This window comes from Colias croceus, chromosome 20 (assembly GCF_905220415.1).
Source record: "Colias croceus chromosome 20, ilColCroc2.1".
NCBI lineage: Eukaryota > Metazoa > Arthropoda > Insecta > Lepidoptera > Pieridae > Colias > Colias croceus.
The window spans coordinates 6,224,656-6,250,613 of NC_059556.1; the positions used below are offsets into that span (position 1 = coordinate 6,224,656).

The 25,958-nt window shown below is 31.1% G+C and overlaps 5 protein-coding genes and 1 non-coding gene across 6 annotated transcripts; 4 read left to right on the forward strand and 2 right to left on the reverse strand.

Moving 5' to 3' along the window:
* The first annotated feature begins 1,319 nt into the window (after nt 1–1,319).
* LOC123700927 (nuclear RNA export factor 1-like) lies at nt 1,320–7,183 on the forward strand. Its single transcript, XM_045648303.1, has 10 exons — nt 1,320–1,512; nt 1,584–1,914; nt 2,213–2,330; nt 2,416–2,488; nt 2,627–2,767; nt 3,148–3,343; nt 3,666–3,856; nt 5,438–5,635; nt 6,120–6,235; nt 6,927–7,183. Exons 1-10 carry the CDS (start codon nt 1,384–1,386, stop codon nt 7,072–7,074), a joined length of 1,641 nt encoding a protein of 546 aa, XP_045504259.1. The 5' UTR covers nt 1,320–1,383; the 3' UTR covers nt 7,075–7,183.
* Nucleotides 7,184–7,902: 719 nt separating this feature from the next.
* Nucleotides 7,903–9,075, forward strand: LOC123700768 (transcription initiation factor TFIID subunit 12). Its single transcript, XM_045648091.1, has 3 exons — nt 7,903–8,275; nt 8,429–8,621; nt 8,903–9,075. Exons 1-3 carry the CDS (start codon nt 8,069–8,071, stop codon nt 9,028–9,030), a joined length of 528 nt encoding a protein of 175 aa, XP_045504047.1. The 5' UTR covers nt 7,903–8,068; the 3' UTR covers nt 9,031–9,075.
* A 394-nt stretch (nt 9,076–9,469) lies between these two features.
* Nucleotides 9,470–20,157, reverse strand: LOC123700776. Its single transcript, XM_045648102.1, has 4 exons — nt 19,703–20,157; nt 18,931–19,057; nt 18,217–18,392; nt 9,470–10,319 (listed from the first exon to the last, which is right to left on the reverse strand). Exons 1-4 carry the CDS (start codon nt 20,066–20,068, stop codon nt 10,221–10,223), a joined length of 768 nt encoding a protein of 255 aa, XP_045504058.1. The 5' UTR covers nt 20,069–20,157; the 3' UTR covers nt 9,470–10,220.
* Nucleotides 10,558–10,629, forward strand: Trnaq-uug. The gene has a single exon. It is a non-coding gene; the product is annotated as a tRNA-Gln (tRNA).
* A 1,502-nt stretch (nt 20,158–21,659) lies between the features above and the next one.
* LOC123700730 (short coiled-coil protein B) lies at nt 21,660–22,799 on the reverse strand. The gene is made up of 2 exons (XM_045648047.1): nt 22,451–22,799; nt 21,660–22,342 (listed from the first exon to the last, which is right to left on the reverse strand). The coding sequence occupies exons 1-2, from the start codon at nt 22,707–22,709 to the stop codon at nt 22,203–22,205; spliced, it is 399 nt and encodes a 132-aa protein (XP_045504003.1). The 5' UTR covers nt 22,710–22,799; the 3' UTR covers nt 21,660–22,202.
* Nucleotides 22,800–23,276: 477 nt separating this feature from the next.
* Nucleotides 23,277–25,767, forward strand: LOC123700943 (39S ribosomal protein L19, mitochondrial). The gene is made up of 6 exons (XM_045648324.1): nt 23,277–23,472; nt 23,552–23,800; nt 23,913–24,055; nt 24,245–24,424; nt 24,790–24,944; nt 25,574–25,767. The coding sequence occupies exons 1-6, from the start codon at nt 23,406–23,408 to the stop codon at nt 25,704–25,706; spliced, it is 927 nt and encodes a 308-aa protein (XP_045504280.1). The 5' UTR covers nt 23,277–23,405; the 3' UTR covers nt 25,707–25,767.
* Nucleotides 25,768–25,958: the final 191 nt, after the last annotated feature.

Consider the following 25,958-nt stretch of genomic DNA (forward strand, 5'->3'; position numbering starts at 1 on the left):
ATTTCGTTAAAAACACTTGACGCACTGAGCCCACCAGCTGGTTGGAAAACAAACTGACTGCCGGCGCGCTACGTTTGAAGACAGTGCAGATACTCTATCGCTATCTCAATCTGGCTTATGCTGTTATTGACTAAGAGTAAGTAGATTAGAAAATATGTATTTTGTTCTGTCTTAATATAAGAACTCTATAGGTTAATTGCTCTTAGATTTTACGTTACAACTTCGCTTGTCATAATTTGTCAAAAATTTATAAAAATATTAAGTCAAAATGAACCTTAATCTATAAGAAATAAGTACTAATATAGATTGAACAGCAAACAAGACTTTCTGGAATATTATTGAAATAAACAAACGAATGTCGTATTAGTGATGCATGTGGCGCATATCGACTGTATCGATACTTTAGAAAAGACAAACATTTTAAATATTAAATTTTATTCTATTTTTCCTTAGCTTTCATTTGTCCTATTTATTTATAGATTTTCGAAAGAGCCTAATTTAAAAGAGAAATGGATAATAAATGCAACGTGACGAGTTAACTGGATGCCGAACAGCAATAAGCAGTCTAACAAAGGCCACCGATACATCAAACCTACGGCAGTTCCAAGATTTAAAATAATGCATATTTTCTGTTTGTTTTGTAAATATAGATTTATACTATTCTATTCCGTTTTTTATTTAAATATAATAATATGAAAAGACGTACTTAGTAGTAATAAACATACTCCAAAATGTGACACATTATCCTATACTCATATAATAGAAAGAAAAAAAAAATGCACAAAAATATATGTATTTGTGAATTATCGATAACAAGGCTGACATCCCTTAGAGCATAGCATCAGGTTAATGTCAAGTTAATGTCATTAATTTAGAGTGACACAAATTTCAACCTTATCTTTATGTGTAGAGGTTCAAAGTTATATGTATTGAAAACCAACGCCATCTGTTGTGGAATAGCTGAATGTTTTCGAATTTGGAATTTCTGAGCAAAGAGAAACAAAACAGCTAATATACCTAGGGATGTTATACTAAAATAAACCGTAACTTGGTTCGTTAGGGTACATATTGAAATGCTGAATTTATAACCTAAGTCAGTTTTTACTCAAATTAAGCTGTCCAATCAAAGGCATAGTTTACTTGTAGTGTACTGTATAACTATCGGTTTAAATGTGTGGGTTTGGCGACACTGGTTTTCATACTAATGATGACATTATAGCACTTCTATTATGTTCTTACTGTTCTGTGGTCATTGGTGTGTTCATGTCAATGATTCATGTGTTGTCAATTGTCATTATTTTAGATTTTAGATCGATAACAAAACAAGAATGAATTATGAAAACTAATTTATATGAATAAAATACATACCTAAATGAAACGAAAATGACCACGATAAACTACAAAAAGCTCCTTCTGAACAGAGTAACCGTAACACCAGCTATAATTGAATACTTGGAAAATTGTTTGATTATAGACGATGAAACTTCTAAACACAATTTTCATAAAATAATGGTAAATCAAAGATATAAGATAAAATACATTCCTCATTATCCTTCAATAAATATTAAATAAATCTTTTTCAGTTGCATAATTGGACCGACAACGAAATTAATCTATTTGAAGTGTTATCGACGTTTTTCGCAGCTTCATTTATCCCTGTAAATTTCATTACACAAAATGGAATAACAACATTTTACACAAGCAGCCTCAGTTTTGTGATCAAAATAGTAAAACTAGACTTCTTATTTCCCTATATGAGAAGCATGTGCAGCCTAGATATACTTCTTAATGATAAAACATCAACGGAATTATTTGAGTCAGAAGTTTCGGTTGAAGATATTGTCACAGAAATAGTTAAATTAAGATTTCTGAGCAACGGTGAACTAAATTTATCAAATTTCTGTAATGATCCAGGTAATAAAGAGCTGTTTACTTTTTATAATACAGTTGTTTTCGTTTTAGGTCGTCCATCATAAGATCTTATTTTTAAACTAGCTTCCGCCCACGACTTTGTACGTGCATCCCCGTTTTTCCCTGTTCCCGCAAGAATTTTAGGAAATCCTTTCTTAGGGGACGCCTATGTTATGACATCTACCTGCATGCCAAATTTCAGCCCGATACGTCCAGTGGTTTGGGCTGTGCGTTGATAGATCACTATATCAGTCACCTTTGAGTTTTATATATATAGATAATGAATATGTGTACTTTTCAGAATTCAATAACAAGAAAATACATTTCTATAAAATAACTCTATTATCACAATTTAGGATTTTAATGTTAAGGATGGGAAGGGACACTAAATACCTAAACTTAAGTAATAATAATTTGAGGTAATGTTTTAATTGATTTATGTCTAACTATATCTATATATAGTATTTTCTAATCATTTATTAATAAACTTATAATGTATTTCAGTCAGATTCCACTTGACATACTAAACTTTTTCATCAAAGGAGATTTATTGGGAATAGATCTAAGTTATAATAATGTAAGTTATTCATTTTTAAAATATTATGAATTGTAAATATTTATCATTGTTTGTATAGTAGTAATAATAAACAATGAAAATTACATAATTCTTTTAAAAAAGCTCCTTGTGTTCATAATTATTAATATAAAATTCTAGATACCATCACTGGTAGAGTTACAAAGAGTAAGCAGTAAGATTGAGAAGCTGTCTGTTGAAGGAAATCCTCTCTGTAAAAATGTTGATCCATTAGCTTACATTAAACAAATCACTGTAAAATTTCCCAGACTTATGGTATTGGTAAGTAAAATAAATGCATACTATTAATATTATTAATGTGAAAGTAACTCTGTCTGTCTGTCTGTTACTCAATCACGCCTTAACTACTTAACCAATTTGCATGAAATTTGGTATAGAGATATTTTGATACCCGAGTAAGGACATAGGATAAGTTTTATCCCGGAAATCCTACGGGAACGGGTTTTCCTTTGAAAACGCGGCCGAAGCCGCGGGCGGAAAGCTATTATGAAATAAATGACTTTTGTTAATATCTCATTTGTGTATGAATAATTTTGTGTACTGTATTTATATGCATTGAGATTATAAAATATTTATATTTGATGAATTATTTGTAGGTAGTTATTCCATAAATTAATATAAACCATTTTATTACATTTCAGGATGGTATAAAAATAAATAACTATGGTATAATGATGCCATTTTACAAGACATTTGTGATAACACCAGATAAAAAGACAAAGATGATAGTTGAAAAGTTTGTTACCCTGTATTTCTCACATTATGATTCCACGCGTCGAAAAATCGAAATGTTTTACGAACCAAATGCACAGATGTCTATATCTACACACTTTACAGGTATGAACAAACTTAAAAACAATCAAAATATAAGAACTCGGTATTACAAATATTAATGGTTAAATAAATGGCCATATTTAAAATTAACTTCAATTAACAATTATTATAATATAATACTACCTGACCTATCAAACGCTGATCTGCCTTTTTTATCACGTAGGGATATAGAAAATAGATTTTATTTCTATTTACGAAATTTCATGAAAATCGATCAAGCTGTTTTGGAGAAGTTTAACTTCAAACACAGCAACACGAGAATTTTATACACTAGATAACTTAATTAATCCATAATATATATTGAATAAATGTAATAATTATTTAGATACAGAGGAGTTAAAAATGCCCAAATTGGCTATGCACTCGAGAAATATATTAGATCCAGTAAAGAAAAAGTCAATATTGACTCATAAAAGGTGGTACAAGAAGAAATGTGCTATTGTTGGTGTACACAGTGTGTTACCAGAAACAATCCATGATCCAACTACATTTACGATTGACGTTCTTCGACATGATGTAAGTCTATATATTCTATTAGACTACAGGCCCGCATAGAAAAAAAATATGGGTCATTTGAACCACCAGGTGACCTATCTAGATCGATATAAGAGCATAAAACAAGTGGAGTTATTTTAACTGCGTTAAAAACAACCTACTTCAAACTTGCACTTGCAACATTTACAAATACAGACAAAAATGCTCATAAAATAAAAACTACTGGGCCTATCCGAATAAAATTTTTATGGGACGAATTCGACACTATCCCGCATCGAACAAAAAAAGAATCACGTAAATCGGTTCAGAAACCTCGGAGTAATCGGTGTACATACATAAAAAAAAACATACCGGCCGAATTGATAACCTCCTCCTTTTTTTTGAAGTCGGTTAATAATAAGATTCAGCACCGTCACTTGTACCAAATTTACCACTGAAATTCTCGGAAAATAAATAAAAAATTCCGACTTTGTGGACCACCATTTTTGTACGGCACTAAGCGTTTTCTTATTATTTTTAATGGATATATCGGTGGTTAAGAATGCCGTACAAAAATATATGACCAAAATTTACCGAGTCTACCTGTACTTTTGAATTCTCATCTGCACTCAGTTGGACAGCTTACAAGTGACGGCATAGTGCTGAATCTTATTATTTTATGCTCTTATATCGTTCTAGATAGGTCACCTGGTGGTTCAAATGACCCATATTTTGCACGCCTCATAAGCGAAGCGTTGAGGTGGGTACTACTGTCACTTCGCGCAAAACATCTGATTTTTCAAACTTAAAATGTCTTTATGTATCATATATCAAGTGCAATACTTGTAAGATAATACATACACACACATATTAAGAAAAAACACTATTTTTAACATTCATGATATTTTTGATGTCATTTTTGTTATTTAAACTAGTTAAAAAACAGTTTATAAAAGTTCTGTCTTGGACGTCCGTGTGTCTGTATGTGCGGAGGATTTTCTTGTTAACACGATAGCGACCGAAATACTTTACTAATCGAGTCTTTTTTTTCTCTTACGCTTGAGTATGCTCAGGAATAGAACCCTTTCATTTTTCAGGGTCTGATTCGATGTGGTTTAATTGTTATTAAATAAACAAAAAAAATATCGACTTTTTTTTTATATTTATAGTGTACTCAAAATTCACCATTATAAACTCGATTCTTTATACTATAAGCCAAGGTTTAAATAAATAAGTTGGTAGTCAGTCCCTTAAACCTGCGCAGTTTCACATCTAGGTGGGGCCACAAGAAAAATAGCTCAATTATTACGGTACCGCTTTCTTTACTTTTCCAACTGTTTTGAGACAGTACAAGAGCATTGGCACATGAGAACAAGTGTATCTACATACTTATATTATATACACCTTTATAAATAATCAATTTTATTGTAAAGGATGAGATTATGAGGCGTGCACTTTTGGATTTTCCAAACTTTTTTCCTATACGGGCCTGTAGTCTATATATATTCTTTTATCAATTGTTCTTAATGTTTTTTTTTTTTTTTGTAAGACTTCAAAGTCTTAAATAACTGTAACAGAGTAATAATATTGTAATTCAAAATTAAAGCATTCATTGTTTTGCAGAAACAATTCCTATATATAATAATAGATGGAGTATACAAGGAAGTTGGTGCCAATGCTGGGACAGAAAGATTATTCAACTTCAGAAGAACATTTCTATTCAACCACTATGCTGAACATGATAAATCGATGTATAATATTTCTAGAGAAATGTTTTCTATTTCGTTTGCGTCTGAAGAATTAAAAGAAAATAGTTTTAAGGTATGTATATATAATTATTCCATTTATAACTTGAAATGAATCTTTTATCACGTTAGTTTATATAAAACTAGCTGTTACCCATGGTTTTACCCGCATTGCTCCGCTCCTCTTGGTCTTAGCGTGATAATATAGCCTATAGCCTTCCTTGATAAATGGGCTATCTAATACCGAAAAAATTTTTCAAATCGGACCAGTTGTTCCTGAGATTAGCGCGTTCAGATAAACAAACAAACAAACTCTTCAGCTCTATAATATATAGAAGAGATTTATTTATTTTCGTTTTTTTTTTAATTGAAATTTTTTTTGGGCGCGTTGTGAGTAAAATTTCAAGGTCGCTTCAAGGTCACAACCGTCACGGCATGGAGTATGGCGACAATTTTGGTATCTTTGAAGTTTGAATCTTGCCAAAGAAATTTCACTTCTGACACGTGTTCTCGATACACATACTCTTTTTTTTTTGTTTTGAATTTACATTTCATTCCAGAATCCTGTGAGACACGAGAATCAACTAACTCTTATAAACCCAGATCCTGACGAGCGCGATATTATTTGCAGGGCTTTCACTCATTATACTCAGCTCCGAAGATCAGAAGTCGAGACGTGAGTGTTCCTAATTATTTAAAAAATGTAATTTTTAAGATGTAAGACCACTCCTTATATGCTGCTACTAATTGAAATTACAATATATACTATGCTTTTTTTTTGTGTGGTGTCTCTCAATGTTAGCCAGAAGGGCTTCTACATTTTAACGCGGACGCGGGGGTGACCTTAAGGTTCACCCTGGTAGCGACATGCGCAAGGGCGTCCCCCCTTGACGGGGATCTCGAACCTCGGCTTGGGCTGTCGCTTGAGTGGAGGAGGCCGGAAGGGCCCTAGTCGGACGGGATATACTATGCAGTCATCCGTTCGAATCTGCTATTTGAATGAATGACTAGTGCGTTCATTGAATAACGAAATTTAATTGAATGACTAATGGACAACTCTTCAAGTATTTTAATGCTACTGATGACGGCGATATATATACCGTGATTGTCGTTTACAACTTAATTATTGAAGTGAAACTTCTTTATCGGGGTTGGAAAAAAATTTAGTGTAACATTTTTCGTTACGCGTGGCATTTTTCCGTTACGCGCCATCTTTCTTATCCCTACCACGCGTGATTCAACGTATTTCTGTAAAGTTTCATATAGTAAATTATTTTTTGAAAAATAAGGTCATAAAGAAGTTTCACTTCTTACGTGTGTACACACACTAGTACATTTTTTTTATCAGGCTGATGTTTGCTTTACAGGCGACTTCGAGCTCATGATTGGGATATAAGAATGGCGTTAAAAACCTTCAGCGCTGATATGAAAATGGATAAAATACCGGAAGACAAGTTTATAAGCCAAGACGACTTGTCGGATATCTCATCTTCTTTAGAAGATGAAATAGATTAGTTTTAGCTTAAAATAATAACAATAATAATAGTACCGCCACAATTGGAGGGACTGGTTATAAATCCATAATAATAATAATATCACAATAAATGTTTTGAAACACTTCCAATGAGCTGTTTAATTTTTTATCCTAAAATCTATGAAAATAATGTAACTAATATCAGTTGACAAGCTCAATAGCAAATGAAATTATTTTTTTTACAGCGAAAAATAATTTATTTTATCAATTATTATCGAAATTCATAAAGATAAGACTAAATGTAGGCAAATTTATATTAAATGATATTTAAACTTGTAAATTGCATAAAAGTCTCTGCATATGCACTTCAGGGATTAATTATAGAGCAAGTAATAACTCTATAAAATCATTAATCCCGAGGGGGATTTTTTAATCATAGGGAACTAGCTATGCAATTTAATCAAGTATTTCTATAGCTCATGAGTTATATTGTTGTGCATAAATTACTGTAAAGTTTAATCTAAATCTGCAACCATTTATTTATTTATTTAATTATATCATACATGCGAAGTTTTTATTAAATTTAAATAAGATTTTTTCTTAATAAACAGCTAATAGCCATCTACATTGTACACTAAGGCTAAGGCTATATAGGCTATAAGCTAAGGCTATAAGTATGAAAGTGCGTGCACGTAGCGACGCAACTCCCCATACAAATTGATGGAAGAGGATTTATTACACACTTACACACCATTCACGACAATGCTATTACATATTCTGTGTAATAATGTGATACCTTTGAAAACTATGGTCACAGTATTTTTTTGTCGTTTGACATTTGACAACAAATAAACGTCAAGCATTCTATATTGTCTGTGTTCTATATTTTTGAAAGATACCTACTGACGCTTTTTATTTTCGCAACTTTGTAATAAAAAGTGAATATTCATGAAGGTTAACAATAATTTGAATGAAGAAACCACCAACACCCACACTACATTGCAAAATTCCGGAACTGGTCGGTGATATATTATAATGTCGAGCGGCTCGATCCAAGGAGCCAATATGCCGACAATAGGAACAATAAACCAAGGGACCATACAATATGTGAACAACCCATTGCAAAGTCCACAATTACAATCTTCTTCTATCCAAGGATCGCCGTCTCAACACAGCCCTATGGGGCAGGCTCAAGTTAACTCTAAAAGTAATCAAAACTCTTCTGGAGACCAGACAACACAGGTAAATGGTTCAATGTATACAATACTCGATCATTGTGTTTGCAGGCAATAGATATAAAAAAAAATGTTTGGATGTAATAATATCATATGAATTATTGTTATATTTTGTTGCTTTGGACAAAATGTGTCAATAATGTGCTAATTTCTATTTCAGCTATTAAGTAGACCAAGATTGCAAGAACTAGTAAGAGAAGTGGATCCCACGGTGCAATTAGATGAGGAAGTAGAAGAGATGCTGCTGCAATTAGCTGACGATTTCATTGACACTACATTAAATGCAGCTTGCTCCCTCGCTAAGCATAGACACGCTCCCACTGTGGAGCTTAGAGATGTTCAATTACACTTAGGTAACTTGTCATCTTCACTACATAGTATAAAAACAAAGTCACTTTCTCTGTCCCTTTGTATGCTTAAATCTTTAAAACTACGCAACGGATTTTGATGCGGTTTTTTTAATAGATAGAGTGATTCAAGAGGAAGGTTTTAGTATATAATTTATTAGGTTTTAGACAAAGCGGGCGAAGCCGCGGGCGGTAAGCTAGTTATTATATAATTTCTTCTTTATTATATTTTATTATCCTTTTAAGTTTCCATTGCACTTAATTACTAAATGTTTTTTTTTTTACAGAGAGACAATGGAATATGTGGATTCCTGGTTTTGGCAATGATGAGTTGCGCCCATATAAAAGAGCTGCTGTTACAGAAGCCCATAAACAAAGAATGGCCCTCATTAGAAAGACAATTAAAAAATATTAAAGTCCATCTTGCTATTTTTCTTATTAAAAAAATATGAATATGTAATCTGTATTATTTGATTACTGACCCTGCCCCTGTAATGAAAGGCATGTTATGTCGACAAAAACATACCATAATTCTTTATACAACAAATTAATATGTTATATAAAAAGTGAAATAATAAGATTTTGTTTATAGTCTATAGTCAGTATATACTAACGAGTAATAACAAACCTGAAGAGTTTGTTTGTATGCACTAATATCAAAAACTACAAAGCTGATTTCATAAATTCTTTTACTGTTGAATATGCACATGATTCCTGAGTGCTTAGTGTAAATTTTGTATATTTTTTACCTCGGACAAAGGCGGGTGGTTCTATTATTTTATATATTATTGATGAGATCAGAACTTATATGTTATAATGTAAAAAAATAGGATGATGAGAAATAAAAAACGAGGTACACACAATAAAATTTATTTCAATACTGATACTCAACAGTACATCTGTTAATAAAATCACATTAAGTACTTAATGATCACAAAATCTTAAAAATAACTGAACAGTTGTCACATGGTACTCAAACAATCACAGATTAATTAATTTTAAAGATATTTTTAAGTGCTGGAATGTATGTGCATGAAAAACATGTTTCAGTAGTGTTTTGTGATATTATTAAAGTAACAATTTCCAAGACAATGTCATGTCTATGCAACAAACATAGTAAGTACTAAGCTAAGTACATTACCTACAACCTAAATAGTATCTTAAACACTCTAGATACATAATATCTTCTTTTAGCAACATCAACAAATGTAATACAATTATTGTAAATTAATTATTTTTCAATGACAATATTTTCTTAATTATTCAGCAAAATATCAATTTGAATGATTATTCATTAATCATTTTATAAAAAATATTGTGATAGGATATAAATTAAGATAATATTATTTAAGATACAATATCAAATTGTATAGTAAAATCTAAAACTTATTTTTGTATCTATGAGGAAGGTTTTTTAATCTAGGTACATGTAAAAAATAAATAAGGCTCATAACCTTCTTATAGCGTAATTTTCAAACACAGAATAGCGTGTTACTGCCTACTTCATAGAACTGCCATCTAAGCATTACAATACTCAAGTATTTTATAAAATGCAAGCCCTGGTAGGCACTACAATTAAATCCAATTAGGTTTTTGATATTGAGATTACTCTTCACACTCGACCGCCTTGTCGACGATGTACAGGTGATCCGAGGGATCCAACTTTTTCCAATGAAGACTCTTAGACTTGATGGTCACTGGTACCTGTAAAGAAATTATTATCAAATTAAATATTATAATACTTCTATTGATATACATACTTATAGTTAATAAAAACACACCAGGGTTCAATGCAATTTCTACAATGTTAATGACCCGAACTACTAGAATGAAAACTAGGTACCTATAGAACTATATTAAAAATGTAATACACATTGTATGTACAAGTTTTATGTTCATCGCGTATCGGAAAGTTATCGACAAATTCAAGACAACGCTCAACGGTTCCATGGTGTAATGGTTAGCACTCTGGACTTTGAATCCAGCGATCCGAGTTCAAATCTCGGTGGAACCTATATTTTGTTTTTCTTTTTTTTTATTTCTTTATCATATAATATAAACTTTATTGGCTATGAATACCTATTATGTATTTTAAATAAAGTAAAATATTCAGTCGATTAAGGCAATACCTATATTTTTACAGACCTAGTAGGTATAATGGGATGGGAAGCCATATTATAGGAATCCGTACAACATTTGCGACTACCAGGTAAAAAATGAAAAGTGTTACGCTTAATAGTTAATTATGTTTTAGAAATTTAAGATTTAGGACAGGACGTAGCTACAGGTACCTACTACCTACCTAGGTACAATTTTTTGTAAGTTGGTAGGTATGATTTGCATAGTTTCAAACTTACTCTTATTTTTAACATAATATATAACTGAAGACGGAACAGTATGAAGTTTTAAATTTATCTACATCCTCAAATAAATACCTATTTATAGATTAGCAATATATGTGTACATACGTGACTTGATTTACAACGCAAAAGATAACACAATAGCGAACACGTAAGCACTCACATCGTCAATCCGGTATATCATTTTACGTTCATAATATTTAAATTACATTCGAGATAACCTCTAGGTTAATTATTTAAATATATTATATGTATAGATTACGATTAAACATGGATTTATAGCCTTGTTGATTAGCCAATCACTGCTATTTATTTAGACACACCCCGATCTACGTCACACGTCGGGGAATCACTTTATTTGTATTTCCACATATATATGTCGTGGTCATATCGTAGATTTGATCATTTCATGATATGAGTGGCCATTTCACGAAATGGTCGCATATCGTGAAATGGCCAATTTAGTTTGGCCACATCATGATGTGGTTTGGGCAGATCAATGATAAGAAATCGTTTCACGATATGGCCAATTAACGCACGGTTTTTTCATGAAATGACCAAAATTATTTGATCATATCGTAAAATAGTTACATTAATCGTTGGTAGAGGCGCTGCAAGCTCTGTGTTTATGTGATAAGATGGCGGCCGCTGGCGAAAATTAAATTATTCGCAGTTAAAAACTTCATAACTCGTTTAATAACAATATTATGAAGAAAGTCATAGCAAAGAATTTACGACGAAGAGGTACGAGTACTATGGAAAATGTGGATATCTTATATGTATTTAAGAAAAAATGCAACTTAAATAAAATAATTTAAGAAACTACTACTATATTATTATAATTGTTTGTTTTTTAAAAAGCGATCCGCTTCTGGCACTCGCCGGCCGCTGCCGCGGCACGCTCGCTTTGCTCGCTCGGCTCGTGCGTTGTTTATCAAAGTGTAACCTAACCTAACCTAATTGTTTTCTATTGCAAAAACGATTCGCTTCTGGCATTCGCCGGCCGCTGCCGCGGCACTAACTTAAATGACATTAAACAAGTTTTTAGAATATAGTTATTCTGAATTTTTTTAATATTTTATGGACTCTTTATATTTTATACGATCTGGCCAAATGTGGATGACCAAATCGTGAAACGTTGACGATTTAACGATCTGATCAAACTATGTTGGCTATTTCACGATATGCGACCATTTCGTGAAATGGCCACTCATATCATGAAATGATCAAATCTACGATATGACCACGACATATACATGAGATAGCAGTTAGCACTACATATAATAATAAACTGTAATTCCATATTATCAATATAAGGAAGTTATATTTGTGTAGATGTACCTCCTGAAATGATTATGAAAATTATTCTTCAAATAACTAGAATGCCAAATGTTTTGTGTCATAGGCCATAGGCTCTATTTTTTATCTCGGGCCAACCCGGGAAATGCGGCTAATAACCGATATAAATAGATCATAATTCATATTATGCAATTTAATGATAAGCTATTTGGAATATGAATACGAATGGGTGTAGAAAAAAGATCGATATCGATCGATTAATGTTTCATATCAAATTCATTGAGTCATGGTGATTAGTAGGAAATTTTATTACTTCGAATAGGTATGTACATTGTATTCAATTTATAGCTTCTGCTAATGTACAATCCGCAATCGTCAGGTTTACTTTGCATTTAATTCTCATTGTGAGTCAAGAGAGTGATAGAAAAGAAAGTAAAAAAAAGGTTGTAATTTCTTTAAAATCTTAACAAGGACATGTTACTGAGCGAGGGAAATAACTTATAATATTATTTTATTTTACCTATACGTGCCGAACCTACTGTCAATATACATACTTACTTACCTACTTTAATATTACAAATGCGAAAGTAATTCTGTCTGTCTGTCTGTTACTCAATCACGCCTTAACTACTGAACCAATTTTCATGAAATTTGGTATAGAGATATTTTGATACCCGATAAGGGACATAGGCTAGGTTTTATGATTTATCCCGGACATCCCACAGGAACGGGAACTGTGCAGGTTTTTCTTTGACTGCGCGGACGAAGCCGCGGTCGGAAAGCTAGTAGCATAATAAATACAAAATGTTACACTAAAACACTATGTTAAAATATTTTTTTAGGATATAAATATCCTTGTAGTCATGAACAAAATCATTAAAGTCTCTTAGGCAATGTTGGGCCTTTTGCCAAAATGCTAAGTCTAGATTTAAACCAATCTCTGTTTTAGTTACACTTAAGATTGCCAACATATACAATAATTAATAACTATATCAATTAATTTGTACACACCAAGATACCATACCTATATTTTGTATATGGGTGATTATACAAAAATGGGGTAACTTTTAAGGATATTTTGTTTACTATATTTTTTATATCAGATTATTACAAATTAGGGTGTATGTGATAGCTAATCTAATGAATATATTGTTCCAAATCGGGCCAGCCACTTTTTTAGGTAGATTGTGAGATATTTTAAATTTTCTGGATTTGGCCTCCAGGGGACTGACAAGGCTAACATAGTACTGATAAAAAACACAATTTTGTAATATTCTTAAAGAAATTCAATGAAAATTACTACAAATCTCTCAGTTTTAATAATGGCACATGTCTTTTAAGTATTAAAATCACTTAGTTACATTTAAAAATGATAATTTATAATATATTGTGATACTGGGAAAAAACAATGTCTCAATTTTCAAAACAGCCTTCTGACATTTAACGCAACGTGAATTTTCTTACTCTCTTACTTAACTTACTACTTTGACTTAGTTTTACTTAATATTTCAAGTAATTCACAAACAATAGAAACAAAAAAAACGGCCAAGTGCGAATTGGACTCCTAACAAACCTATTTTTTATTATGTTTGTAACTTAAAATTTACACTTTTAGCAATTTTTCCTTTATTTGTGTTATAAGACGTTGCTTTTTACCATATTTTAAGACTGTATACACGGCAAGCATCCTGTGTATTTTTTTATTCCCTTGCGAATATTTAATTTTGCGGAAATTTGCAGTATTCACGGATGTAGGTATCTTTTAATTGCGTTGCGTTATAAGTTTCATTTTTTTACAGCCCCAAGGGTTCTTAATGTTGAGTATTCAATATTAATTTCAGTTTGATACCTCCACGCGCTTCAAAAAAACGTCTTAACAGACAAAGTGATCCTATAAGGGTTCTGTTTTTTCCTTTTGAGGTTCGGAGCCCTAAAAATCTAACATTATTTATGTTAAAAGTACTAATTTTCATAAAATGGATCATGGTTTTTAACCAAAGGCTTGAATGAAAGTCTCATCTGAGTTTTCATAAGAGCCTTTTGACATTTTTATAATGTTATTAAAATAATTAACTTTTATGTTATTTTGAGGTAATTTTACTTCACAATATTATACATTTACGTATTTATCTAATAAATACATATAACAAGCTATGCCCTGAAAGCATCAAAATCAATAATTAAAATAAAATAAGATCTTTTAAATAAAATTATTAGTAGTTTGTTTCAATAGCTCTTTTCTTTGCTACTCTTTTTTAAATGTTTCTTCCCTAGTCAAATTCAGTTTCTTTTAGCGTGGCGCATGATGTTTTAAACTGAAATATCAAATAGAAATGCTTATACCAATAGCAATCAAGATAAAAGTTCTCAAAAACGATAGAATCATCAGTACTATGGGGCCGCGTCAGTCCACTGGCGCGATATCTGACATAGGACTGATGCCAGTGGACTGATAAAAAGGGACTTAATATGAGATTATAATCACAAATTATGTTTTTTTGCCTTATTTCTAATATCAACAAACTATATTTTTACAAATCATACTTAACCATGTATGAATGAAAATAAAAATCAGTTTAACAATAAAATAACGACTCACCATAGGACTGAAATGTTGACTGGCGCAGCACGAATTTAGAGGACAAACACAACCCTAGCGCTGGTACAGTTATGACGGCCATCAAAATATGGGATGCACAAGTAACTTCATTACCAACATTAATATTTAGACAGGGATTTGACCTCGACTTGGTGATATTTAGCGAGAATTTCAAATTTAAAAAACACACAACGGACTGACCAATAAAAACGATGACAAAGTTTATTTTTATTTTTTAAATAAAATGTTAAACATTTCGTTATGAAAGTTATACTATATAATACTATGTATATCAAAGATTGTCCTGAATTAGTAAGTTTTCTCTAATCAATGATAATGTTTATAAAATAGTCACTTGATTGTTGGTTTTCGGAGTTGTGACATGCCAAAGTACTGATTATTTAAGTATTAATTTTGTTTTTTTTATCAATTTGTATTTTAAATAAAGAAGTGAAAGTGAGTGACCAAATAAAGGACGCTTTATTGTTTTAAAATAGATTGTTATTTGATTAAAATATAATAAGACTTTGTATAAATTGGCTGGTGACATTGAGTTACCCCATTTTTGTATAATGACCCATATATATCTATGATTATTCTTATGATAAGGTCTAGACTAAACTATGTATGCTTGTGTTACAATAATATTTACATCTATAAGTTCATTATCATATTCATTAGTTCAATTACTATGAAATGACGTAATGTGCTAAATATTCATCCAGTTATCAAGTAGGTTATCTAATCTGTAGACTGTAATGATTTTGTAGTATAATGAAGTTGGTAACTACCTAAGTATAATTTTATTAATAACTATCTCTATTTTGTTACTTTCTAACTTATTATATTTTTACAAACGCATTTTACTACCCAAAATCTCAATATTTTAAACCATATTCAGTACATACATACCTAGCTCAATTTTAATGTAATTTATTTTTTTAGGTCATTGACCGATAGACATTTTTTTGTGCCCTTGATACCTATTCATAAATAGGCAGTATTATATTTTAATTACCATGACTGGTCTTAATTAAACCATGATATCAATTAAGTAAACTTGGTACATTTAAAAAGTGTAGCATTAGAAATACTTAGGAATTTTTCATAATATTGTACCTATGAATGCAGTGTGTTAGCATTTACATACCTAGTACATAATTTTATATCCTTTAGACCTATTATTAAAATGACCTACGCTCGATACGTAATTACAAGGCCCCGACTATGTAACTGTATGAATAGGTATTACTGTGAATATCCTTAGTAATCCTACTAATGTTGTAAATGCAAAGTTAGCGAATGTATGAATAAAAATATGTTTCCAAAATATTGTCAAATTCATACAAAATCATAATGCGAGCATTTTGTCTGCTAAATATTCGAGAAAATATAATAAAACACTAGCTCTTATAGTTCAACATATCTCAAGCACTATAAAAGGGAAATATGTAGTACCTCTTTTATTTTGGATACACTTGCAGGAGTCAGTTACCAGTTATGTTCAGCTTGTGAACACGTGTCACGCATTCATGAGTGTTCATAGTCCAGGCATCTAATGACTGTGTTGGTTTAGTCATAAAATGATTCTTGATTAACCTATGGGTACTTTGCAACATAGCATACTCTTTACATTTTAAAATGTCATCATTGTGGTAAAGAAGTAGTTAGGTACTTGCAAATGCAAACAAATATTGTAATTATTGTTCATAAATATAACAATGCATAAATAACATTTATTTTCGTTGTTCTCCTTTACCGTAGAATATATACTCTAACGCGACCCTATACTACAAAAATAAATCCTTAAATGCTGAGGCATTGTTCTTTCACACAAACTAACCTTCTCTGCTATCTATGTACTTATTAGGGCAACAACATTTAACAAAAACAAGGCTAAGTACATATCATCAATCACCTAAATTAGTCATTTTTCAGTTCCCTATTTTTTTCTAGAATAAATTAAGTTTAATTATTTTCTGAATATGGTTTAAGCGTTTTGGTATGTGGTATGTAACCTTGGCAAACCTTACATTTATATATTTGGAAAAATTCTAAGACATACATATTAAAAATACAATAATCAACAAATATGTAATGATCAATATTTTTGTATAGTCAATTGTGGTTATTCTTCAAAAACTAAAAAAAACGTCATTAACTTTTATAAATTAATATTTACACTTATAAATGGACATAATATTATTTTACACAGTTATACATAAAAGTGGGCTGTTATTTCAGAAGGACCTTGAGTATAATGTCATCATTCTCTTCCATTGCCAACTTTTGCCATGGTAAAGTTGATAAGCCATCAATTAGAAACATATATGATAGTATATTTGTTAATGAATGTAAATTACTGTATAGAAACAAAATAGACCAACCACAATTAAGTGTACGGCAATTCTGATAATACAAAATTAATTGCCATAGGGCCTGAATAATTATTTCAATAAAAACTAACTGAAATAAAAAAGGATCATAAAAAATTTGTTCACCCAATAGAAAGGAAACACACAAAAAAATTATTATGATCTCCTCCTTTTTATAGTTAGTTGAAATAACAATTATTGTAGGAAGTACTTTAGGTTGCATACGTACTACAGTGTTACATAATATATTATAGAAGTTAAGTTATCCGTTTAAATATACGATTGTTGTAATTTCCTATAAGTAAAGAAACATATTGTTATTGTACGATAAGCAATTTTAGTATTAAGAGTCTGTAAATTATGTTTTCTTTGTTGGAAATTCCTAATAAAAATAAAATAAAATAAAGAATAAAGTACCTATATATACCTATTCTATACTATTCTTCTAAGTCTCCATTGTTCAAAATTACAATAACATCATTAGTCTACACTTTCCATTATCCATTAACACTTCATGGTTATAATTTAAATATTATTAACTATGAATATTAAATATTTTATTTTTCAATAAACATATTGTCCATCTATCCTTGTACATTCATACACAATATTTAAATATAAAATAACAATTTATTAAATTTTCTCATATTCATTGGTAAATGTATATGAAAATATTAAATTATCACTAATCTGTGAATTATTTATATAGAACTACTTGGAAATATTATGACTGAGATTCAACATGAATCATTCTTGTTATCTATTGATAAAAGCAATGATCACACTTTATTGAAAGTACAAACTTGTATATTTAATATACACAAAAGAGTATATAATATGTTTTGACAAATTTCCTTGGCGCATTCCTATTTTTAACCAATGTCTCATTAAAATCTTTATATATTATGACAATTTTAGCACTATCAATAAACATTTAAACTTTATAAATAAAAAAATTATCTACTTACTTTTGCAATGATTTTTCCATCATCGTCAATTACAAACTCCTCCAGGCCAAAGACTAAGGGGGAAGCATTTCCCAAATGGAAGATTCTAGATGATGTTCCCCGAGTTACTCTGAATTCAATTGTTTTCGCCATGAGCACACTGGTTATCATATAGACTGATTTCTTGCCTTTCAATTCTAAAACAAAATTAAAAATTACCGTTACACAAAAAAAAAATTATACATTTCGGTTTAAAGAACTTTATTAATCTCATAAACAAGAACAATACAATATGATCTTTTACAAATATGAGAAATAACAATTTTGCAGTTAGTATAACACAATCAGCTATCGAAATTAGTTAAGTATGTCTTTAATTTATTTTTAAAAATATTAATTGATGAGGATTCTTTAATTGCTTTAGGCAAGCTATTGTACAATTGTGCTCCCTCAAATCGTAAGTTTCTCTTACCGTATAAAGTTCTTATAAATGGTAATTCAAGGTTATCACTCTTTTGTGTGTGGTATTTGTGGGATTTTTTGTTTAGTGTTATTTGTGTTTTTATATTATTAGATAGAATATTTTTAATCAGTATGCAAGTGTGATATTTATATAATTTATTTAAATCAAACAATTTGGTACGGAAGTATAGATCCTTTGTATAAAATACATATTTCATGCCTCATTGCACAGACTACAAAGTTTTTATCATTCTAGTCAAATGAGTGACTTACCTTTAATATTTTCTGTGTCCAAATAAATATTATTGACCAGGTCCTTGTCCTTTGGAATGGTGGTCTTTGTGAAATTTACCATAATCACTCTGACTTTGTTCTTAATAGATTCATCTTGTAGTGTAATCTGCGAAATCAAATGCACAATATGAGCTATTTCCATTGCATAATAAATAATAATATAATCTCTATTTATGATTGCATCACTAAAATGAAAGCTTTTACCATGCCACAGATTTTAATCCAACATTCTGACTACCTACATTATGATTCTATTTTAAAAATTATACTATCAATTTAACTTTAGAACCTCTAGAGCCTTTGAAGTTTGACCTAAAATTTACAAGTATGGCTAATCAAATTATAATCAAATTATAAGTATGGTACAGTCATTTATTTTAAATATAGGCAAAAAAGGCCAAAGAAAATATAATTTGTTAACTAATCCATACTAATATTATAAATGCGAAAGTAACTCTGTCTGTCTGTCTGTTACTCAATCACGCCTAAACTACTGAACCAATTTGCATGAAATTTGGTATGGAGATATTTTGATACCTGAGAAAGGACATAGGCTACCTTTTATTGCGAAATATGTACCACGGGCGAAGCCGGGGCGGACCTCTAGTATACAATATGTTGGATGTCGGTTTATGAAAAAGTCATTGTACTTTCGGGAGTTAACCGAGGGACGAACCAAGGTCAAGTATAGCGCAATGTGTTACTAACTTACTACATTATGAATTTTACAAAAACACGAAAAAATTGGTACCTTAACGCTTTCGTGAGGAAATTTAAAACTAGTATCTTGAAAATCACTTTCCTCAAGCCAGCTCACATATTCAGGCTTCGATTTAGCCGGATTTATATTCTTCTTAAGCTCGCCCAATGGTGTAAACATTTTACCGTTTGTTGGTTTCTCATTTGGTACAAAAAGAGACGTGACTTTATAGAGATCGGCTTCAGTAATATGAGGTATACAGACAAGCTGGCTGCTACCAATTTCTATTTCAATTTCTTCTCTGATGAAAGGCCAGGCATCTTCAAGCTTCAATGACTTTAAGCTTTCCAAACTCACATCTTTACGAATCTCATGAGAATACAAGGATTTTACGACAACTTTTAGTTTCTTTGGCATGATTAATTTATTTGATCTTCAGATTACAAACAACACGTTCACTTCCCGTGACTGTCAAAATTAAACTAAGTTTTTGTCTTTTTCCTGCACGCAAAACACCGACGAATGACAAGGAAGGTTTATTGATCGGTAATGTTAGTAAGAGACAAAAAATCTATCAGTGTTGTCGAATTATTTTGTAACTTCCCAAACTAGAAAATATGTGAGAAAATATATTATTACTGTAAACCAATACTTAGAGCCAGCGCGCACGAGCAACTTTGTCTCCGCAACTATTTTGTCTCTCCCATCAATTTGTATGGGGAGTTGCGTCGCTACGTGCGCGCACTTTCATACTAGCCCATGGGTGGAGAGACAAAATAGTTGTGGAGACAAAATAGTTGCGGAGACAAAGTTGCTCGTGCGCGCTGGCTCTTATTTAAATATGACACTTGGCACATTAGAACTGAGTTATCAAACAAAAAAATAATACCCGGCAAATTGAAGGAACGGGTTCGAATCCCGCCTTGTGATCGATTTTTTTTATTCTTTAAAAATTTGTATATAAGTATTTATAAAGTATTTGAAAGATTTGAAACTAAATAGTTATGAAAAAATAACACCATTACTTACATACAAATATTTAATAATTTTTTAGTATGTACATAATCATTTTATCATAATAAGAGCCTGCAGGACTTGTTAAAATTAATACGTTTTTCATTTTGTAATAGGTACCTAGTTAGTTACTTTTGAGATTCAATTTGCATTTGGTCCGTTCACACAGACCGGACGGCCTCTTATGATTAGTAAATAGTAACATGTAGCATACGTTATTAAATAGTAGCTATCAATTTTGGATAAAAACATAATTAACACAATATATTCATAAATTCCCTAAAATTGGGTAACAAATATTCACCGTCGTACAAACCCGTTTTCCCACGGCTGCACGCAATAGTCACGTTTGTTTCACGCGGGTTTCTCTCGTCCGGTGCATGAATATTTTGCTGTAATGGTACCTACCTTGCACGTAACCGTCATCTTTCGAGACCGCCTGGTTTCCTTTTTTTACCACACTAAAATATATTACCTCAAACGACGTCACCGAGTCGTGATGAATTCGTGACTATTGTATGGTCACTTCCGTGACTGTTGCGACTATCCTAACTGAATGAATCATTCCTGGTTTTTCAATATAAATTTATTATAGCTTTGCGTGAAACATTTTTAATTTTTTGTTAATACATATAAATATATTCAAATCTATGTCTTTCGCATAGCTGTCGTATGACCAATGGAATTGATCATAGGTCGTGGATTTCAAGCAATTTTAGTAGGAAAATTTTTAGTTTTTAAAATAGTAATATAAAATAGTTTATCGTAATGTTTCGCCTAGTAGGTATCATAGTTTTTTAGGAGTAGTTCTAAAAAACTACAAAGGATTTAATTACTACTAGTCCTCTTTTAGTTTAATTGTACTAACAACCAGTAACCATTGTTTAACTCTGTGTAAATCATAGAAATAATAAATATAAGTAAAAATTCTTTCATAACCATCAACACAATATACAAATGACCTCTTTTTAGGGGAGAGAGATAAATAAAACCATTTTGAGTTTAATAAATATATTTAAAAGCTATAGAAAAAACATCATTCACATTATAAATAGAAATTGATATTTAATACAAATTGAGATTACAATGAGAGAGCATTACTATTTACTTGTTTACATTTGAACCTGTTTATCATAAGATTGGAATGTATACAAATGCATGTGTAATAAACCATTTCCACGAATGTTTTAGATAATTTTAAAAGAGCTCTTCATTTCCACACATAAAGCACATAAATTTTAAATTAATACATTAACTATGAATATTATAGTGTTTACTAGCTAGTTATTACCTTAACTACCTCATTAAACTTGTGAACATACAACATGCTTTAAAAGCTAAGCTTGTTCCACATTTTTGTGCCATTCTTCAGGCAGCATGTAAGCTGTTGGTGCTTGAACAAATTGGTAAGAAAGAAAATTGCCTATTACAACACAACAGTACTATGTACCCCGTATATTATTTTTTTCCACACTCAGTCATATGTTTAGTTGGATTTGGTCAAATTTCTTTCTACCGTTTTTTGTGTATCATTCATTTACTTTTTGTGAACATTGGTTGTTGATTGAAACACAGATGATGCAGACATAAGATTCTCGATGTATTGCCCAAGAACCTGGTTCTCTGAGCGAAGTTTCAGATTTTCTTCTTTTACTGAATCCACTCGCTGGGACAAATCTGGAATGAATTTTTGCTGTATCAATAATTGAAGTAACAAATGCAATTACGGCTATTAAAAAGTATATTGCAATGTTTTGCACAAAAAACAGTACAAAATCTTCTTACCATCCAGAGTATTTTGTAGTTCCAATACTTGTGAAATTAGACGTGCTTTTTCTTCTTGTTCGTCTATTCCTGAATCTGGATCGAAGCTAGGAGGTCCATTAAGTCCGGGGCTGGATGAACCACCCGTGTAAGAGCTAGGCAAAGAATCCATGGATCGACCATGGTCTAAGCGATTGTTGTCCACCTCATCAGTAATGATTACTTGTGGATCATCATCAGCAAGGGGTATATTATCGTCTCTCTGTATAATTGAAGACATGTTCACTTTAAGAATTACACAGTGTTTTTTTTATTAGGTCACACATCAATCGATAAATTGTTTGGGTAATGGGTTGCTGTCAGATGTCATTTCAACGTTTGTCAACAATCAACGTCACATTAAACGTTGAGCAGGAACCTACCAAATGCGTAAAAAGGAGTGTCACAAGTGGTGCACAATAATTTTCGGATCCTATTTACCCTTAGTATTTACCTAACTAATGTGCAAGCGAACATAACTATGCGTGTGTTCGAATGAAATTATTAGATTCAGTATGTAAGCAACAGCTTAAACAAGAGTATACTGCAAAATATATTTTACTTATCTCGTTCGCCAAAACGTTGGTACACTGATCTAGTTCGAAAAAAAAGGCTTTTGTACATGCACAATATTATAATTTACGTTTTAATCTAAATGATTTCATTCAAATTAAAACTTGTGATGCAAGTGTAAAAAATAAAAATCGCTAAATGATCTTATCGTGAATAGCATTCTGAATTGAAAGTGTCAATGTCGAAATATAAAAAAAAATTAAAAAGTGTCAATGTCGAAATATAAAAAAAAATTACAAGTGTCAAAATCAAGTACATCTGTGTTAGGTATTTCAATATTTGTGTATTTGTAATTTGAAATGAACTAGAATAGAAAAAGTAACCGTATTTTACAGAAAAGCTTTTGCGAATATCAATAATAAATATGTCGTTGGCTTTTCGCAAAGCACCTCTTGAATTGTTATCCGCGTCAAAATGGATTTTTCGAAGAGGTTATGTATCATAATAATTTTATACCTGTTCACATTTCAAACTGAACTCCTTTTGTAACATTATTGAATACATTTGCAGAATTACGTCCATTATCCACGCTGCCTGAAAAGGCTGAAGCTGTAGAAGTAGAAGATACATCTGTGGAAACGAAGCGGACTCCCGGGCGCAGACCTCGTTCGCAAAATCCAGTTCTTGAATACAGACATGTTTATCCAGAATTTTTGCCAGACCCTAATCCTAAATGGCGCAACAGTCTGAGAGAAAAGTTAGAACGAGCAGATATGTTAAATCGAAGAAACCAAGTAGATATACCAGAATTTTATGTTGGTGTGTATATGTGCATACTTTTATTCAAAACATATCTTACTGGTTCAGAGGTATTTATTGTGAAGTGAAGGAACCATGTAGATTTAAAACATTTGTTATGCTTCATTTACAGGTTCAATTTTAGCTGTCACAATATCTGATCCTCATGCTCAGGGTAAAACAAATAGATTTGTGGGCATATGCATAGAGCGTAAAGGATGTGGCTTAAGAGCTGAATTCACTTTAAGAAATGTTGTGGATCATCAGGGTGTTGAGGTATATAATATGTGTTAAATTATTTCATTATCCAACAATAACATTTTATTGATGATTGTTTTATTATTGATTCTAATTTGCAACAATGCAATGAATTTGTATGTACTTAACTTGTGAATAAATGAAAATTTAATCATAAGATAATTTTAAAAGTACTAAAAAAAAATATATTTAAATTTTCCATTGCAGGTCCGATATGACTTATATGATCCCACGATTCAGTCGATACAAGTGCTACGTCTTGAAAAGAGGCTTGATGACAAGTTGTTCTATCTCCGAGATGCCCTGCCTGAGTACAGCACTTTCCCATTTGATATGGACCCTGAGATAGTGCCTGATGGGACGCCTGTTCCAGTCAATACTGTGCAGGTATTTATTCATTAACATGTCTGAATAACAATAACATTTAAAATTAAAATAAAATTAATAAATATATAAAGCCTATTAATTCCTTTACTTATACCTAATTACATTTTTTTTGTCGTTAGTGTGGTTATACAATATAAAATCATCAATTATCATTAAAAAAAACTTAAAACAACTATGTGTTGCACCTAACCATACCATCAGTTATATAAAAAAACATTGCAACATGTTACAGCTACATCGCAAAAGCCTAAGAGCCATTTGGCCACCATTTCTAAATTGTAAATTTAATTGTTATAAGATAAGACTCATTGTACAATATAGAAGAAATAAATAAATAGATAGTTTTCCAATTAATTTTTTTATAGGTTCAACTAAAACCAAGACCATGGTTGGAGAGATGGGAAAGACAAGAGCTGAAGGGAGTTTCTAATATTGAAGAGCACTTAAAGGAAAAAGATAGAGTAAGAAGAGAATTAAGAAAGACACCATGGGAGAAATATGACCTTATGAAACAATATAGGTATATTTATTTAACATTTTATTTTGCTTTTATTTTATTATTATTTAAATCTAATTGTTTAGGTACATGATACATTATCACTACATATTATGTATGATTAAATCTTTAAAACTTTGCAACAGATTTTGATGCGGTTTCTTTAGAATAGATAGTGATTCAAGAGGAAGGTTTGAGTATATAATTTATTAGGTTTTAGACAAAGCGGGCGACGCCGCGGGTGGAAAGCTAGTCTAATATAAAGAAGTGAATTCTAATTTATCTTGGTTTATGTTGTCTATGGCATGCCAGACCTAGTTCAATATTTTTGTTGTTGTATTTATTATTTTTTGGGAAAAGAATCTTAGTAGTAAAAAGTAGGAAATAAGAGAACTTAACGGCTATTTAATTTTTTATTAGACCGCAAGTCTATTATGGGTCAGCTAATAACAGATAAAAAGATAAATAAGTAAATTAATTCTAATTCAATATAAGGTACCTTGCATATCTACAAAAAACTTAATCTGATTAAAAAAATTCACACAGACAAATTTATAAGAACTAAATAACCCTTGCTAGCTGATTCAATAACTTTAATAAATACATATCACATCACAAATACATACACAAATAAAAAAATGTATGCGTTTCAGGAAAACAATTCCAATGGAGGAACAAAATGAGATTTGGGGAGAAGTGTACAATCAGCTTCAACAAATGAAGTTGTCACGAAAGAAAATCGCGCGGAAACGTGTCACTACGGCTCCTAAACCACAACTTGGTTAACTGTTAACAGTAAAATTAGTAGTTTTAGGTACTTATAAATAAAATAATCATACAATTTAAAGGTTTTTTTCTCTGTTTGCCATATTATACATTGTTTGATTGTGGGTGGAATTGATTAAATTTTCTCTAGTGATGTGTTAATAATTTCTAACGGGTACTATTGTTACCCATATTCGTGCGAAAAGCTAGGCGATTAACGTCTGTGGACGGGTTTACAGTCTATGGCCAATGCACTCAGACATTTTGAAAAAT

What these genes read in the sequence shown, in the direction of transcription:
- LOC123700927 (XM_045648303.1), top strand. Translation starts at nt 1,384, where the DNA reads ATGACCACGATAAACTACAAAAAGCTCCTTCTGAACAGAGTAACCGTA. An exon ending in ACAATTTTCATAAAATAATG is followed by an intron (nt 1,513 to 1,583) that starts GTAAATCAAAGA and finishes AATCTTTTTCAG; the next exon opens with TTGCATAATTGGACCGACAA. An exon ending in TTAAGTAATAATAATTTGAG is followed by an intron (nt 2,331 to 2,415) that starts GTAATGTTTTAA and finishes AATGTATTTCAG; the next exon opens with TCAGATTCCACTTGACATAC.
- LOC123700768 (XM_045648091.1), top strand. Translation starts at nt 8,069, where the DNA reads ATGTCGAGCGGCTCGATCCAAGGAGCCAATATGCCGACAATAGGAACA. An exon ending in CTGGAGACCAGACAACACAG is followed by an intron (nt 8,276 to 8,428) that starts GTAAATGGTTCA and finishes TTTCTATTTCAG; the next exon opens with CTATTAAGTAGACCAAGATT. An exon ending in AGATGTTCAATTACACTTAG is followed by an intron (nt 8,622 to 8,902) that starts GTAACTTGTCAT and finishes TTTTTTTTACAG; the next exon opens with AGAGACAATGGAATATGTGG.
- LOC123700776 (XM_045648102.1), bottom strand. Translation starts at nt 20,068, where the DNA reads ATGCCAAAGAAACTAAAAGTTGTCGTAAAATCCTTGTATTCTCATGAG. An exon ending in TTCCTCACGAAAGCGTTAAG is followed by an intron (nt 19,058 to 19,702) that starts GTACCAATTTTT and finishes TTGATTTCGCAG; the next exon opens with ATTACACTACAAGATGAATC. An exon ending in GGACACAGAAAATATTAAAG is followed by an intron (nt 18,393 to 18,930) that starts GTAAGTCACTCA and finishes ATTTTGTTTTAG; the next exon opens with AATTGAAAGGCAAGAAATCA.
- LOC123700730 (XM_045648047.1), bottom strand. Translation starts at nt 22,709, where the DNA reads ATGTCTTCAATTATACAGAGAGACGATAATATACCCCTTGCTGATGAT. An exon ending in ACTACAAAATACTCTGGATG is followed by an intron (nt 22,343 to 22,450) that starts GTAAGAAGATTT and finishes AATTCATTCCAG; the next exon opens with ATTTGTCCCAGCGAGTGGAT.
- LOC123700943 (XM_045648324.1), top strand. Translation starts at nt 23,406, where the DNA reads ATGTCGTTGGCTTTTCGCAAAGCACCTCTTGAATTGTTATCCGCGTCA. An exon ending in TATACCAGAATTTTATGTTG is followed by an intron (nt 23,801 to 23,912) that starts GTGTGTATATGT and finishes CTTCATTTACAG; the next exon opens with GTTCAATTTTAGCTGTCACA. An exon ending in GACCTTATGAAACAATATAG is followed by an intron (nt 24,945 to 25,573) that starts GTATATTTATTT and finishes TATGCGTTTCAG; the next exon opens with GAAAACAATTCCAATGGAGG.